At 41.2% G+C, this 18,246-nt stretch overlaps 1 protein-coding gene across 8 annotated transcripts in view; it reads left to right on the top strand.

Moving 5' to 3' along the window:
• RAD18 (RAD18 E3 ubiquitin protein ligase) overlaps window positions 1-18,246 on the top strand; it is a 114,624-nt gene that overhangs the window by 30,362 nt on the left and 66,016 nt on the right. For 5 of the 8 annotated variants that reach the window (XM_060110951.1, XM_060110950.1, XM_060110948.1 and 2 more), the window contains 2 exons: window positions 11,181-11,518; window positions 15,459-15,558. In XM_060110951.1, the coding sequence (XP_059966934.1) occupies window positions 11,181-11,518; window positions 15,459-15,558 (438 nt within the window). Of the gene's footprint in view, window positions 1-1,253; window positions 1,574-1,839; window positions 2,454-4,892; window positions 4,958-6,665; window positions 6,725-11,180; window positions 11,519-15,458; window positions 15,559-18,246 lie in introns of those variants that run through there. The other 3 variants (XM_060110949.1, XM_060110952.1, XM_060110953.1) reach the window with 3 other exon arrangements.

Genomic DNA, 18,246 nt, shown 5'->3' with positions numbered 1-18,246 from the left:
GGGAGGGAGGAAAGAAAAAGAAAGAAGGAAAGGAAGAGCGGAGGGAGGGAGGGAGGAAGGGAAGGTAGGAACAAAAGAAAGAGCAGGTAAAGTAAAATAGAGTAAAGTATGAAATATAGTAGCGTTATTAAAATTAGAAAGTAATTATTGAAAAAAAAAAAAAAAAAAAAAACGGACCGATAGAACCCTGGGACATATGGTGGAAGCAAAGCTATACAGAGAGAATCTTACACAGAAGATTACACATACACATTCACAAAAAGACAGCAGGGGGAAAAATCAAAAATCTTGCTCTCCAAGCCCACCTCCTCAATTTGGGATAATTCGTTGTAAAAAGAGGAAAAGGGCAAGAAGTCTGAAATCTTGCTCTCTAAGTCCACCTCCTTACTTTGGAATAATTCGTTGTAAAAAGAGGAAAAGGGGGGAAAGTCTTAAATCTTGTCCTCAAAGTCCACTTCCTCAATTTGGGATGATTCGCTGTCCATTCATGCACTCCACAGACGCAGGGCACATCAAATGGACCGTGGAGCTTTAATCCGCTGCCTCCGAGGCTGCACAGAGAGATTTCCCTGACTCTGCTCTCACAGCTCCCGGGTATCAGCCTTGGACCTGGCCCCGCCTCTGTGCGTAGGTCGCCGGAGGGCGTCCGTTCTTCGCTCAGACAGGACGGGTTTAAAGGAGCCGCTGATTCGGGGGCTCTGGCTCACTCATGCAGAGGGGAGGGAGGGGCGCGCAGTGTGGGGCGGGCCTGCGGCGGCAGAGGCCAGCGTGACGTTGCAGCAGCCCGTGGCGCTCCGTGCGCTTTCCCGGGAAAGCCGTCCACGGGTCTCGGGACCCCGGCAGTGGCGGGGTGCACAGGTCCCCCGGAAGGCGGGGCGGACAGTGACCCGCGCTCGCACACAGGCCCCGCGGCTGCGGCGGCGGCGGGCGGCGGCAGGCAGCGGCGGTGGCGGGCCGCGGGGGCGGCGGCGGCAGCGGGCCTCGGCGGCGGCGGCGGCGGGCGGCGGCAGGCGGGCCGCGGCGGCGGCGGCGGCGGCGGCGGCGGCGGGCCGCGGCGGCGGCGGCGGCGGCGGCGGCGGGCCGCGGCGGCGGCGGCGGCGGTGGCGGCGGCGGGCCGCGGCGGCGGCGGCGGCGGCGGCGGCGGCGGGCCGCGGCGGGCGGCGGCGGGCGGCGGCGGGCGGGCCGCGGCGGCGGCGGGCGGCGTCGGGCGGTGGGCGGCGGCGGGCCGCGGCGGCGGCGGGCGGCGGCGGCGGCCCACGCCCGTCTCCGAGGTCCACGCCTTACCCGCGGCTCGCGCCTGTCTCCGGCGCTTCCCTAAGCAGCCCTTTTAATGCCCTCTCCTCGCACACCAGGAAACGAAAGTGAAAGTGAAAAAAGACTCTTGCCTCTTCAGCAACTCCAGACCCTTTCCCCGGACTCCCTCCGGGCTAGCCGTGGTGCTCTAACCCCTTCAGGCTCTCTTCCTGCCGCCAGCCCCAGTCCTCTCCCTGCGCTCCGACTGAAAGCCGATACCCAAGCCTCAGCTCCCAGCCCCGCCCGCCACGGCGGCCGAGCAGAGAAGCCTCTCGGGCTGGTGTGTGCCTGAGGGCACCGATCCTCTGTGCCGGAATCTCTCCGCTTTGCCCTCCACACCCCTGTTGCTGTGCTCTCCTCCGCTACTCCGAAGCTTTCCCCCTCCGCCACCTGCAGTCTCCGCCCGCGAAGGGGCTTGCAGTGTGTAGAAACCTTCCCTCCTTCACGGCTCCCTCCCACTGGTGCAGGTCCCGTCCCTATCCTATTGTCTCTGTTTATTCTTTTTTTCTTTTGCCCTACCCAGGTATGTGGGGAGTTTCTTGCCTTTTAGGGGGTCTGAGGTCTTCTGTCGGCGTTCAGTAGGTGTTCTCACCAGTTAGATATTGAAGTTGATAAGAAAAGATGGAGACATGTATTTAGAAAGGAATCGATCAGCTGTTTGCTCTTCTCTGAGGCAGTAAAATTGTATCTCATGGCTTATGTTTTCCTCAGCTGGTATCAAAAGCATAACAGCCTCCCTGCTAGGAAAAAGGGACTGTTACGAAGAACTGCATCTGTTTGTTGAAGATAAATGATCAGCATCTTTGGGTTCATAGACCCTTTGGTAACTTAAAGGGAGGCCTTGGAATGATTGCGCTCTCTCCTTCTCTCCTCCCTCCCCGAAGAAATAGGCTATTTAAATATTCTTTGTAGTGGGTGTGGTGGGGTAGGAAGCATTCTTTGTAGATTTGGGACAGATTTTATCATTTGTTTCTCCCTCTGTTTGCCTTCTTGGAATTGCTTTATGGGGAACATTTCTTGGACATTTGTCATATCTAAAGTACTGTGGTACTTCATTTGCAAAATTAGTAGGAATGAAATTCAACGTAATCGGTTTCATTACTTGTTCGAAATTTGGTTTAAGATCAGTGAGGGAGGAAGTTTAATTTTATGAGTAAAACGTAAGTTATTTATATTGTTTGTTGATTTTATTTCTTCCTGTGCTTCCCATCTGTCATTGCCATTTTATGATATTATGATTTTTAAAAATTTAATATTCTAAACTGAATAACAAAAGAGTATTGGAAATAATTCCAGAGGTTTTCAGGCACAAGGCTGACATGCGGATCTTACATTTTCTTCTAACGTTTGCCTTTTATTTTCAGGAAACAAGTGTTTTGTTTTTTCCCTTGACTCATTTTTATTTAAAATAATGTTCTTAAGAAACTGTTGTATTGAACAAAATTTATTTAGAATATTGTTGTCCAAGTGGAACATTATTCTTTTTTTTTTTTAATGAATTTATTTATTTATTTATTTATTTTTGGCTGCGTTGGGTCTTCGTTGTTGTGCGCGGGCTTTCTCTACTTGGAGTGAGCAGGGGCTACTCTTCGTTATGGTACGCGGGCTTCTTACTGTGGTGGCTTCTCTTGTTGCAGAGTGTGGGCTCTAGGTGTGTGGTGCGGGCTCTAGAGCACAGCCTCGGTAGTTGTGGCGCATGGGCTTAGTTGCTCCGTGGCATGTTGGATCTTCCCAGACCAGGGCTCGAACCCATGTCCCTGCATTGGCAGGCAGATCCTTGACCACTGTGCCACCAAGGAAGTCCCTGGAGCATCATTCTTGACCTAAGCAAGAAAATGTTGTTTTGTATTTTTGCATAGCAGCCAGTCTACATGTATATTATATTTTTATTTTTACAAATTGAGAGTATAGAGCATTATTTATTGCTTTGCATGTATATTATATTTTTTTACAAACTGAGACTATAGAGCATTATTTATTGCTTTGGTTTATCCACCATCAAGGAATGAATTTTTCTCCAGGTACTTATTCCAAGTTTAAAAATTTAAACAGGGACATCCCTGGTGGCACAGTGGTTAAGAATCCAGTGCAGGGGACGTGGGTTCGAGCCCTGGTCCAGGAAGATCCCACATGCCGCGGAGCAACTAAGCCCGTGCGCCGCAACTACTGAGCCTGTGCTCTAGAGCCCGCAAGCCACAACTACTGAGCCCACGTGCCACAGCTACTGAAGCCCGTGTGCCTGGAGCCCGTGTTCCGCAACAGGAGGAGCCACTGAAATGAGAAGCCTGCGCACCACAATAAAGAGTAGCCTCCTCTCGCCGCAACTAGAGAAAGCCCGTGTGCAGCAACGAAGACCCAATGCAGCCAATAAATAAATGAATTAATGAACGAATAAATAAATAAATAAATTTAAACAGATGATAATGGATAATTCCCTTAGCATCTCACAAGAGTATGTAGAGTATAATTTCACCTTTCCTTATGGTATAGTTTAAAGCATACTGGGTTTGGGTTCAGGCAGAATTAGGTTCCAGTCTTGACCCTACTAGTTTTGATATGAGTGTGATAAAGATATTAATCCTTTTCAGCTTCTATTCCACATCTGAGAAATGGGAATAATATTGTTGACACTTTGAGGAATTGTAAGGATTAGAAATGAAGAGATATATTAAAAGATATATAGCATAGTACTGTATCTGGAACAAAGGAACCTAAGAAAAGGTTCCTATCATTACTATCTATATATTTTATCTATTTATATTGTGTTGCCCTGTTATACATATGTGTGTGCCCTAAGGAGCTAATGAGACCTTGTGCTTTGGTGGGCCTCTGCCTGTTTGACCAAATGGTGCTAGACTGCCGTTTGCGTGTTCCGGATTAGAACAAATATTTGCAGGGACATTTACTAGTTGCCAAAGTCCATGGACTTGATTGCATGGATTTTATGACTGCCCATGTCTACCCAGAGGCCTGTTTTCACTTATGATTCTTAGCCACATTCTGAGGAGGTAAAGTTATTGTATAGTTAACAAATGGGCAAGATTTTCCTGTATTTTATTGTCACAGTTATTCTGAAAGTCCATAATTCATCCAATGTGAATGTCTGTGAGGAATGCTGTTAGGCGTTATAATGCCAACTCACTTTAATATATAGGAGTGATGGAAAGTGAAGGAAAAATTAGCAGTTCAATCTGAGTATCAATTTTGGCATTAATATTTTCACACAGCTCATTTTTAAGGTATGTGAATTGCCGTAAACAATCTCATGGTTTTAAATACCAGTTGTACGTTCATGGTTTCCAGATTTATATATCAGCTAGATCTCTCTCCAGGACATCAGCATCACATATCCAACTGCTTATCTCACACCTCTGCTTGGACCTCTTAAAACCAAAACTAAACTGATTCCCTCTGCTGCCCCCGAGGCCCCACTCCCAATCTGCTGCTCCCACAGTCTCCCTCATCTCAGCAAATGGCAGCTCCCGCCTCTCTCCCTCAAGGCCAAAAAACCTTGGGGTCATCCTTGACCCCTTTCTTTCACACTTAGTCTGTCATTCCGTCAGTAAATCCCATTGGTTCTATCTCTGCTCTCCTTCCAGAATCTGACAACTTTCCCTCACCATGCCAATACTATCCTGTTCAAGCCAGCGTCAGCCCAGATACGGTGATTACTTCTTAGTGGTCTTCTTACCTCTGCTTTTTATTTAAAATAATGTTCCTAAGAAACTGTTGTATTGAACAAAATTTATTTAGAATATTGTTGTCCAAGTGGAACATCATTCTTTTTTTTTTTAAATGAATTTATTAGTTTATTTATTTATTTTTGGCTGCGTTGGGTCTTCGTTGTCGTGCGTGGGCTTTCTCTAATTGCAGTGAGCAGGGGCTACTCTTCGTTATGGTACGCGGGCTTCTTACTGTGGTGGCTTCTCTTGTAAGGACTCCTCTTACAGTCCTTCTGAGGGCAGCAACCAAACCGATCCTTGAAAATAAAAAGTCGGTCATGCTGCATGTCGTTCAGATGTGGTTTCCTATCTCATTTGGAGCAGAACCCCAAGTCATCTCGATGGCAGTCCTCTGGGCCCTACAGAGTAGGCTCCCTGACTTCCTTGCCTGCTTCTCTCACCCAGGTCAATTAGCTCCCGTCACACTGGCCTTCTCCCTGTTTCTCAGACATGTTAATCACACTCTGACCTTAGAGACTCTGTGCTTACTGTTATTTCTGAGTGAAAGTGTTTCCCTAGATGTCCACACAGTTTAATCCTCTACTTTCTTGGGCTGTGTTTTTCATAGGCATCTTCTCAGTGAAGTCTTCTGTGACCATCCTGTAAAGAGTATCAAGCTTATCCTCTCCTAATTCATGGCTTCATCGGCTTCCTTTTTTTTCATAGTAATTTTCACATATGTTGTGGGTGTCTATTCTCTCTTCCCTTACTATAGTGTAAACTTCATGAGGACAGAAACTATTTTGTTCTCTATTATATTTCCACTGCTGAGATTAGCAGGCAGCTGAAGAAGTTAATGAATTTTAATTTTAGCATGGGGCATAATTTTATTATTGCAGTGGTGCAACTGTCTGCCACGTTCTTTATTGGCATGTGTTGAAGTAAGAGATCAAATTGGAAGACTAAAATTCATCTGAATTGTGAATAAAAGCAAAAAGGAGTTATCTCTAGGGTAGACACTTAGCTGAAAAGGTATACTTGTGTAGCAGCATGGAAGTGATTTATCAGTGACAGCTTTATCCATTAGTTGGAGAGTGTGTCTTTTACTTTGTCATAATGAGATGAAAGCTTTTCTTAGAACCTTCTTTGTACCAAATCCACATCCTAGAAGGAAAAGAGACTTAATGATTGTGGTTCTCTACTTTTACTTTATTTCTCTTTCCTTGCAAAGATGAAGATCCTGAATTTTTTTTTAACCTTTCTCCCACTGTAGCTTTTATTCATTCACTTAAAAACTTTTTATTGTGGAAAAGTTCAAATATATATAAAAATAGAGAACATGGTATAATGACCCTCAGGTACACATCACCTGCCCTAAACATTTATCAGCTTATGGACGTTCTTGAGCTTCTACACATCTACTCACCCTCTCTCAACCCTGATTATTCATTTAAAAATATTTAATAATAATGTTGAAAATAGTAGATATTCCTATTAGTCTAAGGACATATTTGAAAGGATCAAAGCATTCAGATTATGACTGGCAATTAAATATGATATAAAGCAGGATATCTTGTTGTAAATAGAGTTTTTGTGGATTTCTGTAAAACTGTAAAGCAGAATAAGATATTTACTGCTTTTTTCTTTTTGTATTATTTCCTGCCCAGCGAAGTAACTAACCTCGAGGTGGTATGAGTGTTAATAGAGTAGTTTTATTGACGTCAAGCCAGCAGAGAAAGGGAAATTCGATAAAAAAATATGTCGTTGTGGTAAGCATTTGGTCTTTTTCTGGATCTTTTGATTTCAAATGATAGTATATGGATTATTTTTTCCCTGTTTCCATATCGACAGCCATTTGGGCTGTTTCTGTTTTTTATCTATTATGAATACTACTGCTGTGGACATTCTGGTACATATCTTTTGGCATGTATGTCTTTTGGCATATATCTAGAAGTGAAGTGTAGTTGCTAGGTCAGAGAGTAGGCATTCATTTATTTGCTGGTATCTTTTTTTTTTTTTTTTTTTTTTTTGTGGTATGCGGGCCTCTCACTGTTGTGGCCTCTCCCCTTGCGGAGCACAGGCTCCGGACGCGCAGGCCCAGCGGCCATGGCTCACGGGCCCAGCCGCTCCGCGGCATGTGGGATCCTCCCAGACCGGGGCACGAACCCGTATCCCCTGCATCGGCAGGCGGACTCTCAACCACTTGCGCCACCAGGGAGGCCCTATTTGCTGGTATCTTTAAAGCTAGTTTCCAAATGGTTAAAGCATTACATTTCTACTGTGAAGTATGAGAGTTCCAGTTGCTCCATAGCCTCACCAACAGTTGTTATTCCTGGTCTTTCTAGTTGTAGCCTTTTTCAAAAGTATATCAGTGAGATTTAAAAAAAATTATTGTTATTGTTTTTATTCTTTCTATTTCTTGATTTTTTCAAAACTGTGGTAAAATGTACATATAATGAAATACGTACAGTACGTTTGAACTTTGATCATTGAATGCTGATAATCATACATCTGTGTCATTACCATCATGGTCAAGATATGAAACATTTCCATACCGTGGCTTCTTTATTCTGCTTCTAGTCAGTCCCACCCCCATAGACCATTTGGGTTTCTATCATCATAGATTGTTCTTAAACTTCATGTAAGTGGAATCATATAGTATATGTTTATTCTTTTCTTTTGCTTCACATACTATTTCTGTTATTTGCCTATGTTATTGCTTGTGTCAGTATTTTCTTTTTTAGTGCTGAATAGTATCCATTGTATGAATACGCACAATATGCTTATCTATACCTCTATTGATGAATTTGAATTGTTTCCAGTTTATGGCTAATATTGTAAAAGCTCCTGTGAACATTTGTGTGCAGTCTTTGTGTAGGCATCTATTTTCATTCTTTTGGGTATATATCCAGGAATGGAATTGCAGGCTTATAGGGCAGATGTATATTGAACTTTATAAGGAATTGGCAAACAGTTTTCCAGTTGGTTTGGACCACAGTGAATTTCAGTTGCTCCACATCCTGGTTAATATTTGGTACTGTTAGTCCTTTTAGTTGTAAGCATTCTATTGGGTGTGAAATGGTAACTCATGGTGGTTTAATTTACATTTCCTGATGACTAGTGTACCTTTTCATGTGCTTATTGACTCTTCTTTTTATCTTTGGTGAAGTGTCCTGGTTTCTTACCCAATTTTTAAAAATTGCATTGTTTGTCTCTTTCTTATCAATTAGTGGTTCTTTATTTTGGTCAAATATATTTTCCTTCCTGTCTGTAGCTTGCCTTTTCATTTTCTAAGGGTGTCATTTGATGAACAGACATTTTAATTTTGAAGTCCAGTCTGTTGTCTCTCTCTTTTTCTTTCTTTCTCTCTCTCTTTCTGTGTCTCTTTCTCTTTTTTATAAAATGATTATAACTTTTTTTTTAATCCTGCCTAAGAAATCTTTGCCTACCTCAGGTCATAAAGATGTTTTCATAGAATTGTGGTTTTAGCTTTTATAGGTAGGCCTATGAACCTATTCAAGTTAACTTTTAGGTATGATGGAGGTAAGCGTCAGGATTCATTTTTTCTCAGCAGATATTCATTTGCTCCAGCCCCATTTATTAAAAAGACTCACTATATTGCCACATCAGTTTTCTTTTGGTTAGTGTTTGAGTGGTACATCTTTTCCTGTCCTTTTTTTCCCAACCTTCCTGGGTCTTTATATTTAAAGTGTTTTCTTTTAAATAGTATATAATTGCATCTTATATTTTAATCCAGTCTGATAAGCTTTGTGTTTTAACTGGCGTCTGTATCCATTACATTTAATTGATTACAGTTTACCACCTTGCTCTCTGTTTTCTCTTTGTCCATTTGTTCTTTTTAAAAAAATTATTCCTTTCCTGTCCTTTTTTTGACTATTTTTATTATTTTATCTCAAGTTTTTGCGTTATACTTCTTAGTGTTGCTCTTTTTAGTCTTTACTGAACAAATTACAAAATACATCCTTAACATATTATAGTACTAACCATAAGTTAGTACTTTTATCACGTCCTGAACAATGCAGGAATTTTATAATATTTTTGCGTTATCTTAATGCCTCTTTTTTGCTATGTTAGAGTTATTTTACTTCCATGTATGTTATGAATTCCACAAGCCATTGCTAGTGCTTTTTAAAAGTCAATACTCTTGAATTTAACCACATATTTACCTTTTCTCGAGCCTTGCTGACATTTTTTTGTGCTTCCATCTACGATTATTTTCCTTAAGCTGAAGAACAGTTCTTGTAGTAATTCTTGTCTCTTGGTGAGGAATTCTCTTAGCTTTTGTTTGCTTGAGAATGTATTTTGCTTTCATTTTGGAAGAATATTTTCAATGGGAATAGAATTCATCTGTGTTTTTTTTTCCTGTACTCTTTTAAAAATAAATTTTTAAATAAATAAATTTATTTATTTATTTTTGGCTGCATTGGGTCTTTGTTGCTGCACGCGGGCTTCCTCTAGTTGTGGCGAGTGGGGGCTACTTTTTGTTGTGGTGCGCGGGCTTCTCATTGCGGTGGCTTCTCTTGTTGCAGAGCACAGGCTCTAGGCACACAGGCTTCAGTAGTTGTGGCATGTGGGCTCAGTAGTTGTGGCTTGTGGGCTCTAGAGCGCAGGCTCAGTAGTTGTAGCACAGGCTCAGTAGTTGTGACGCACGGGTGTAGTTGCTCTGCGGCATGTGGGATCTTCCTGGACCAGGGCTTGAACTGGTGTCCCCTGCATTGGCAGGCAGATTCTTAACCACTGTGCCACCAGGGAAGCCCTCCTGTACTTTCAAGATGTCATTCTGTTATCTTCTTGCTTCCATAGATTTTGTTGACAAGTCACTGATATTTCTTACTGTTATTTCCTTAGAGCCATGGTTCTTAACTGAGAGTGATTTTGCTTTCTCTTTACCTCTTCCCCCAGGGGATATTTGGTGATATCTGTTTGTTTTGGTTGTACCAACCTGGGGCAGGGGTGTTATGCTATTGACATTCCTACAAGGCACAGAACAGTCTCTTACAACAACATATTATTTGACTCACAGTGTCAATAGTACCAAGGTTGGGGAATTGTGCCTAGAGGTAGTAGGTAGTGTGTCTTATTTTTCTCTGGTTGTTTACAAGGTTTTCTCTATTCTTTTATTTTTCAGCAGTTTGATTATCATGTGCCTAGGTTTCATTTTCTTTGTTTTATCCTTTTTTGGGATGGATTTTAATTCCCTCTTACAGCATACAATTTTAAAAATTCATTTGTCTATTATTTTCTTCTTTTTTCTTTAACATATTCATCATAGTTCTTTTGAAGTTCTTCTAATGCCATTCAGATCACCTGGATCTGCTTCTAATGACTATTTTATCTCTTGATAGTGGCTAATTTCTCTGCATGTCTAGTAATTTTTAAATGTTTGTTGAACGTGGATGTCATGTTATAGAGGCTGTGAATTACCTTCCTTTGAAAAACGTTGAATTTTGTTTTGACATGCAGTTAAATTACTAGCTCTTCACTTTCATTCTGTCAAGGTTTGGATTAGTTTTTTGTTAGATTTGTTCTATTTCACTTTTGTTTCTATTTCTAGAGTGTGGTCCTTCCGTGGCCTTTGTGGGGTTTCAGCTGAACGTCTAGGATCTTTACCAAAATCTCTCAGCTTTGGCTGGGCTCAAACTCTAACAACTTTCCAGCATTGACCTTTAGAATATCAGCTTCCCGGCATCTGCTTCCTGCCAGGCCTCCTATGGCTTCGTCTTATGCTTCTCCAGCCCTGAAGATGATCAGGAATTGATGAGCATTTCTCAGCATACTTTTAGGGTATTCTGTGGCTACTCCCTGCCCAGCACCCTGTCCCTCCAGTCCTAGTGATCTTTGCCCAGAGCTCTAATCTCTGTTCCTTCCACCCATGTTGACTATAGTCCATGCTTACAGACAGTTTTATATGTTCTGTTTAGATTTAAAATTATTTATGGTTGGAGAGTAAGTCTCATATGAGCTATTCTTTGTGACCAGAATCTGAAGTCCTCCCATTATTTTTTATAGACAGATGAACTGCTTTTAAAATCAGATTTATTGCTTTGTATTTTAGTCTAGAAGAAACACTGGTTTTGTTGTCATTATAGAGTAAGTTCTATATTTCGTAGAAACAAGTGTTGAGAACACAGCTTATGTCAGTTAGATTATTATGTATACAGAAGTTGAGGTCTTAATTAACTGTTATGTTTTCTATGCTTCAAGGAATCATCTGTTGCAGTTTGCCTTAGAGTCACCACCCATCTCTTCTGCTTCTTCCTCTTCAAAGAAACTTGCTGCCAAAGTGCACACTTCTGTAGCCTTCAGACATTCATTAAAGCAAGGAAGCAGGTTAATGGAGAACTTCTTGATTAGAGAAGCTGGTGGTTCTGTGTCAGAGTTGTTGATAAAAGAGAATGAAAGCAAATTCAGCCCTCAAAAAGAGCTGAGCTCTTCTGCAAAGACCAGAGGGACGCCTTCCATAGAAAAGTCAGCTCCAGGTTTCTCAGAGGCTAGTGTTCCTGAGACACCCTCTACATCGGCCTTGAAAGAAGTTACTAAAGGTAAGAAATTATTTTCACATGTTTGTTTTCTTACTTAAGAGAAATCTTCTCATCCCACATGACATAATATATAAGCAGCATTTTTGAGGGGGAAGGAATGGGAAAGGGCAGACCCGCTTTCATCTTGTAACAGCCTCGGAGATGGATGTAGGCAGTGCTTCCAGATGTGTTCTCTTTCTGCCTCAAAGAATAGGAATTCAGGCTGACGGCTGGAAAAGTGAAACCGTTTTAATTAGTTCATACTTCACGTATGGCGTACCTTTCTGTTTTTCAGCTTTTCATTCCCCCCTCATTCTTTATATCGGTTCCAGTTTAACCTTAAAGAGCTCATTTTATCTTAAGATATCAGCACTTGAACACTTCCAAGCTGTTCTCAGTGGCATTTATAGCCTTAGACAGTTTGACCACTCCCCTAGCTGTCTGACCTTATTTCTCACCTCTCCCTCTCAAAATCCTTCTGCCATAGCCAAGCTGATCTCCCCACTATTCCTTGAAAACACTTGGGCATTGGAAAAGTACAACCTGCAGGCCAGATTTGGCTTGTTGCCCGTTTTTGTAAACAAGGCTTCACTGGAACACAGCCATGTCCATTTGTTTACCTGTTGTCTATGGCTGCTTTCATGCTACCTTCCATGGTTTATTGGCTGTGACAGAGACCATCTGGCCCCCAAAGCCTAAAATCTTTACTACCTGCCCCTTTGCTACAAATGTCTGCCAACCCTGTTCCACCTTTCCAGACTCTATCCAGGTCTAACCATTCTTTGGTTATGTTACATAGTATTGGTTTCTCACATTACTAAAGTATTACAGCACTTCTTTTCTGGACTGTTTTGTGTATAGTTGGCTTAACTTTTGATGACTAGGTCAGCTTGTTTATTCTCTTGTTTCTATATCTTCTTGCCAGTGAAGTTCAGAGCACCTTTTAGGTAGAAACTCTGTCTTAGTTATTTTTGGTACGCCCATACCACACTCAGTGCAGGGCTATTAGTGGTTACTAAACTTAGGTTGAAATTAGTTTCTTAGTACTCAAGTGTTTAAATTTCATATGGCTATGTGAATTTTTTACTTACATTTCCTAGGATATCTTATCTCTTTCAATTTTTTAAATTAATTGCCACTTCTTATTATATGTTTTTAAGTTGATAACATTTTCCCTGTAGCAAAACCTTTTTTCCAAGCGAAATCTTGCAGTGAACCATAACATACAAAGTGGATAAAATTGGCCTTGCTCCATTAAAGTGGATGTGGAAGGTCTGGGGATTGTGCTCCTCCATGTGAGCTCCCCCTGCATCCCTGCCTGTTAGCCACGGTGGCCTCTAGGCCCTGAGATACCTCCACAGGTCCCTTAACTCCATCAAACAGTTTCAGAATGATTGTGTTTCCACTTTTTAACACTACACTTGTATAGGCATACCTCAAAGAAATTGCGGGTTTGGTTCCAAACCACTGCAGTAAAGCAAATATCACAATAAAGTGAGTCATGAATTTTTTTGTTTCCCAGTACATATAAAAGTTATATTTACACTATACTGTAGTCTGTTAAGTGTGCCATAGCATTATGTCTACAAAAACAATATACACACCTTGATTAAAAAATGGTTTATTGCTTAAAAATGCTGACAGTCTCAATTAATCGTCAACAAAGGAAACAGGAATATAAAATGGAGAAAAGACAGTGTCTTCAGCAAGTGGTGTTGGGAAAGCTAGACAGCTGCATGTAAATCAATGAAGTTAGAACACACCCTCACACCATACACAAAAATAAATTCAAAATGGCTTAAAGATTTAAATATAAGACATGACACCACGAAACTTTTAGAAGAGAACATAGGCAAAACATTCTCTGACATAAATCATACCAGTGTTTTCTTAGGTTAGTCTCCCAAGGCAATAGAAATAAAAACAAAAATAGGGGAACTTCCTGGCAGTCCAATTGTTAGGACACAGAGCTTCCACTGCTGAGGGCCTGGGTTCAATCCCTGGTCGGGGAGCTAAGATCCCACAAGCTGCCTGGTGCGGCCCAAAATAAAATAAAATAAAAGCAAAAATAAACAAATGGGGCTTAATCAAACCTAAAAGCTTTTGTACAGCAAAGGAAACCATAAACAAAGCAAAAAGACAACCTATGGAATGGGAGAAAATTTTTGCAAATGATGTGACTGACAAGGGCTTAATTTCAAAGTATACAAACAGCTCATGCAGCAGCTCAATAATGAAAAAACAAAACCCAATCAAAAAATGGACAGAAGGGGCTTCCCTGGTGGCGCAGTGGTTGAGGGTCCGCCTGCCGATGCAGGGGACGCGGGTTCGTGCCCCAGTCCGGGAGGATCCCACGTGCCGTGGAGCGGCTGGGCCCGTGGGCCGTGGCCGCTGAGCCTGCGCGTCCGGAGCCTGTGCTCCGCGACGGGAGAGGCCGCAACGGTGAGAGGCCCCCGTACCGCAAAAAAAAAAAAAAAAAAAAAAAATGGACAGAAGACCTAAACAGACATTTCTCCAAAGAAGACATACAGATGGCCAACAGGCACATGAAAAGATGCTCAACATTGCTAATTAGTAGTGAAATGCAAATCAAAACTACAATGAGGTACCACCTCACACTGGTCAGATGGCCATCAAAAAGTCTACAATAACAAATGCTGGAGGGGGTGTGGAGAAGAGGGAACACTGCTACATTGTTGGTAGAAATGTAAATTGGTGCAACCACTGAGGAAAACAGTATGGAGGTTCCTTTAATAGCTAAAAATAGGGTTACCATATGATCCAACAATCCCACTCCTGGGCATATATCCAGACAAAACTATAATTCGAAAAGATACATGCACCCCTATGTTCACAGCAGCACTATTTACAATAGCCAAGACTTTGAAACAGCCTAAATGTTCATTGACAGATGAATGGATAAAGAAGATGTGGTGCATATATACAATGGAATATTACTCAGCAATAAAAAAGAATGAAATAATACCATTTGCAGCAACATGCATAGACCTAGAGATTATCATACTAAGCAAAACAAGTCAGAAAGAGAAAGACAAATACCATATGATATCACATATGTGAAATCTAAAATACGACACAAATGAACATATCTACGAAACAGAAACAGACTCACAGACTTAGAAAATAAACTTATGTTTACCAAAGGGGAAAGAGAGTGAGAGGGGGATAAGTTAGGAGTGTGGGATTAGCAGATACAAGCTGCTATATATAAAATAGATAAATGACAAGGTTCTACTATATAGCATGGGGAACTATATTCAATATCCTGTAATAAACCATAATGAAGAATATGAAAAAGAATAGATATATGTATCTATATATATGTATAAGTGAATCACTTTGTTGTACACAAGAAGCTAACAACATTGCGAATCAACTACTTCAGTTAAAAAAAAAAAATTCTGGGACTTCCCTGGTGGTCCAGTGGTTAGGACTCTGTGCTCTCACTGCCGAGGGTCTGGGTTCAATCCCTGGTCAGGGAACTAACTAAGATCCCATGTGCCCCTAGCTGTACATACCCTCACCTCACCTTCCTCCTGTGGCAGGTATATCTTACTCAGGTGGTTAGGATTGCTTCGGTGCTAAAGATGAATGGGTCCTAAGATGGGAAAACTTAATATTAGTTTTATAGCTTTGTCACGCCTTGGTAGAAAAGATTTAACTAAAGCATTTTCTAAAAAACAGATTTCCAAACTTCTTCACAGTCTCTTCCTCTAGGCCCCGGATTCTAATTATGTGACTTTCCACAATGTAGCCCTTACCCAGTAAGCAGTCTATTCTACTCCTGATGCCCTGAGGTGTCCTTTTTCTCTTCTGCTTTTCCAAGTGCATGTTAAAGTTGGATTCTTTTTTTTATCTTAGTTGCTGAAAGATGCTGGGTTGTATTATTTTTGCTCTTTCCACAAATAATAAAATCTCTTTCTCTTTTTGAAAAATACAGTGGATTGTCCTGTTTGTGGGGTTCATATTCCAGAAAATCACATTAATAAGCACTTAGACAGCTGTTTATCACGTGAAGAGAAGAAAGAAAGCCTCAGAAGGTAAGAAAGTTAAGCATAACTGTTGAGCTACTTTAGCTTGTTGCTGCCTATGGTTTATAAAATATGAGCCAACTCCATTGGCTCTCCTTGTCCATCTCTCTCCTTGTTCTTTCCTCAACTCCCACCTTGCCAAATATAATTAACTTTATTATATGCTAATAAAATTTGACTTAACAAGAAACTAGTGATTTAGAATTAAGTTCTTTTTAAACTTGTTTTCTTCTCTTAGAATTTTAGAACTACCATAAAGCCCTTGGCCCAAGAAAGCAAGGTTAGACTCTGAATATAGAACACATCAAATCTGGTTTTGGTTCTTAGGAAGCTCAGAAGTTTAAATTTGTAAAATCTAGCTTTTTCAAAAATTCTGAATAGTTAATTACGATATACATATGACATACTATATACACATGACAGTAAAAGTGACAAAAGACACCTGAAAGTAACACAACATTGTAAATCAACTGTACTCCAGTAAAAATTAAAAAGAAAAAAGGTACAAAAGGGTATTTTTTTTTTTTGGTCTTTTTTTTTTTTTTTTTTAGAAAATATGGAATCATTTATTCATTCAACAAATACTTATTAAGCACATAACTGTGTGCCAGGCATTCTACAAAGCATTGGTGAATCAGTGGTGAATGAAAGTCAAATTCTCTGCTCTTAACACCCTTTTGTTCTGGAAGGATGCAACCAGTAGGCTTGCATTTTGAAGTCAGTGGTTTTCTCTGTTATTGCATATGTAGAAGCTTGCAGTTGTATAGTTTGTCTGTGGGGCAGATTCAAAAGGGTGTGTTTGAAATGTAGAGAGAGAGAGAGAGAGAGAGAGAGAGAGAGAGAGAGAGAGTGTGTGTGTGTGTGTGTGTGTGTGTGTGTGTCCGTCCCGTCTAGCTACCCAGGTGAGATAACTAAGTTGTCAACCCAGTATCTGCACCTAAACTCACACTATTCTGCCTCCCCTTATACATCAAAATCACAATAGTTTATTAAACTAGGCCACTGTTGTTACACATGTAAGTTTGTAAGTTAGGAATCAAATTGTAGTCAAAGTTAACCTGCAGGGTGTTAAAGAATCAGTGATAATGAAGATAATAAGGAAGCAGAAGCCGCAAATTAGTTGAGTCTGGTGATGAAGGGAAGAGGAGAGATGAGATGGTAGTTTGGGGAAGGATTAAGGAGCAAGATCAGAGAAGATTTTATTTTTTAAAATAGCAATTATATAAGTCTTTAGCCTCCTTCTACTATCTCCAGGGAGAGAGCAGATGATATAAAGAACAAGAGATCAAAAGTCCAGTAATGCAGTTATCCTTGACATACAGAAGGAACCCTTCTTCTGAAACAGGATGGAAGAGGGAGAGAATAGGTGATAATTCCGAGATCTGGAAAGGAGAGGGCGGAAATTGAAGAAATTAATCGTATCCGGGAGGTGGGAATGAACAGAATGATTGGCTCTTACGTTTGGTCTGTTTGGAAGAACTTGGAAGAGTGCCAAAAACCATGCTGATAAGACAGGACTATTTTACTGTTCTTTTGTGAGTAAAGCTAAAATGGTGTCACTAGATTTTATGAGTAAGTCTGGAGTCAGTGCAGGTTCCAAGGGACAAACTCTGGCTGTTATAATTTACAGAAGCTAACATATAAAGCACAGTGATGCTTTATTAATTTACAGTGGGGGGCACCAATTAACAGTTCTTAGTGTCGTGTTTTTAACTTGATAGTTAACTTCTTTCCCCGAGCAGAACCTTTTTTGCAAGTGAAAACGCACAGTGAACCATAACATATAAAAGAGAGAGAATTGGCCCTGTTTCGTTAAAGTGGAGCTGGAGGGCTTGGGGACTGTGCTCCTCTCCCTGACCTCCCTCTGTGTCCCTGCCTCGTATCCACAGTGGCCTTCAGGCCCCAACATCCCTCCACAGGTCCCTGCGACAGATGCCTGTGTGGTCCTGCGTGCCCAGTACTCACTCCTAGTGGGTATGTTTGTTGACGAGAATAAAATTTAGATTTTTAGGTTGCCTAGTTAGTCGAGATTCGGAATAAAGCTGGATCATCACGAGGATTATTTCTCTTAAGCCGTGAGAATCTAATGACCTGCCTTTCTCTTTAGAAATGTTTTTTCCTGAAGAGTGAGTTGGGACTACAGAAGCTGGGCATTTTCTCCTTGAAGAGTAAGGAATCGGTACTGATAATCTTGCTTGGACTGCTCTTTCTCTAGATGCATCCATTGTATTTCTTCTAACACACTTCGCTCTGTCAGTTTATCCAACGACGTACTCCTCCGTGTGTAATTAAGTTCAAATTCCAGCAGTGATTCCAGACAGGCTCCGTGGAATACCATAATCCTGCTGATTACTCTGTAGCGCAATTTAGAAGCACTGCATTCACTCCCTCTTTCTCTCTCTCTTAGGGAAAGAGTCACTGTGTAAGTTAGTGTCTTGAAGGCTCTGAGAATTCCTTCGTCAAACATAATTGTTGAATTTTGTTTAATCCAGTAATTCCTAAATTTATTTGACCTTAAAACCTTTTTGTCCTTATAACTCATCTTGCCAAGCTAGTGTTTGTGGAGATACACTTAGGGAGACATTGAACCACCTTTCTCTTTAGTTACATCCTGGTCCTGGGGTCTGGTCACATAAAAGAATCTCTGACATTTAAAAAATTTTCTCCACAACACCCCGACAGGCCACTTCTTTAATA

Source organism: Mesoplodon densirostris, chromosome 10 (assembly GCF_025265405.1).
Source record: "Mesoplodon densirostris isolate mMesDen1 chromosome 10, mMesDen1 primary haplotype, whole genome shotgun sequence".
In the NCBI taxonomy this organism is placed as follows: domain Eukaryota; kingdom Metazoa; phylum Chordata; class Mammalia; order Artiodactyla; family Ziphiidae; genus Mesoplodon; species Mesoplodon densirostris.
The sequence above is the reverse complement of the archived record's forward strand: the minus strand, read 5'-3'. Positions and strand labels throughout refer to the sequence as shown.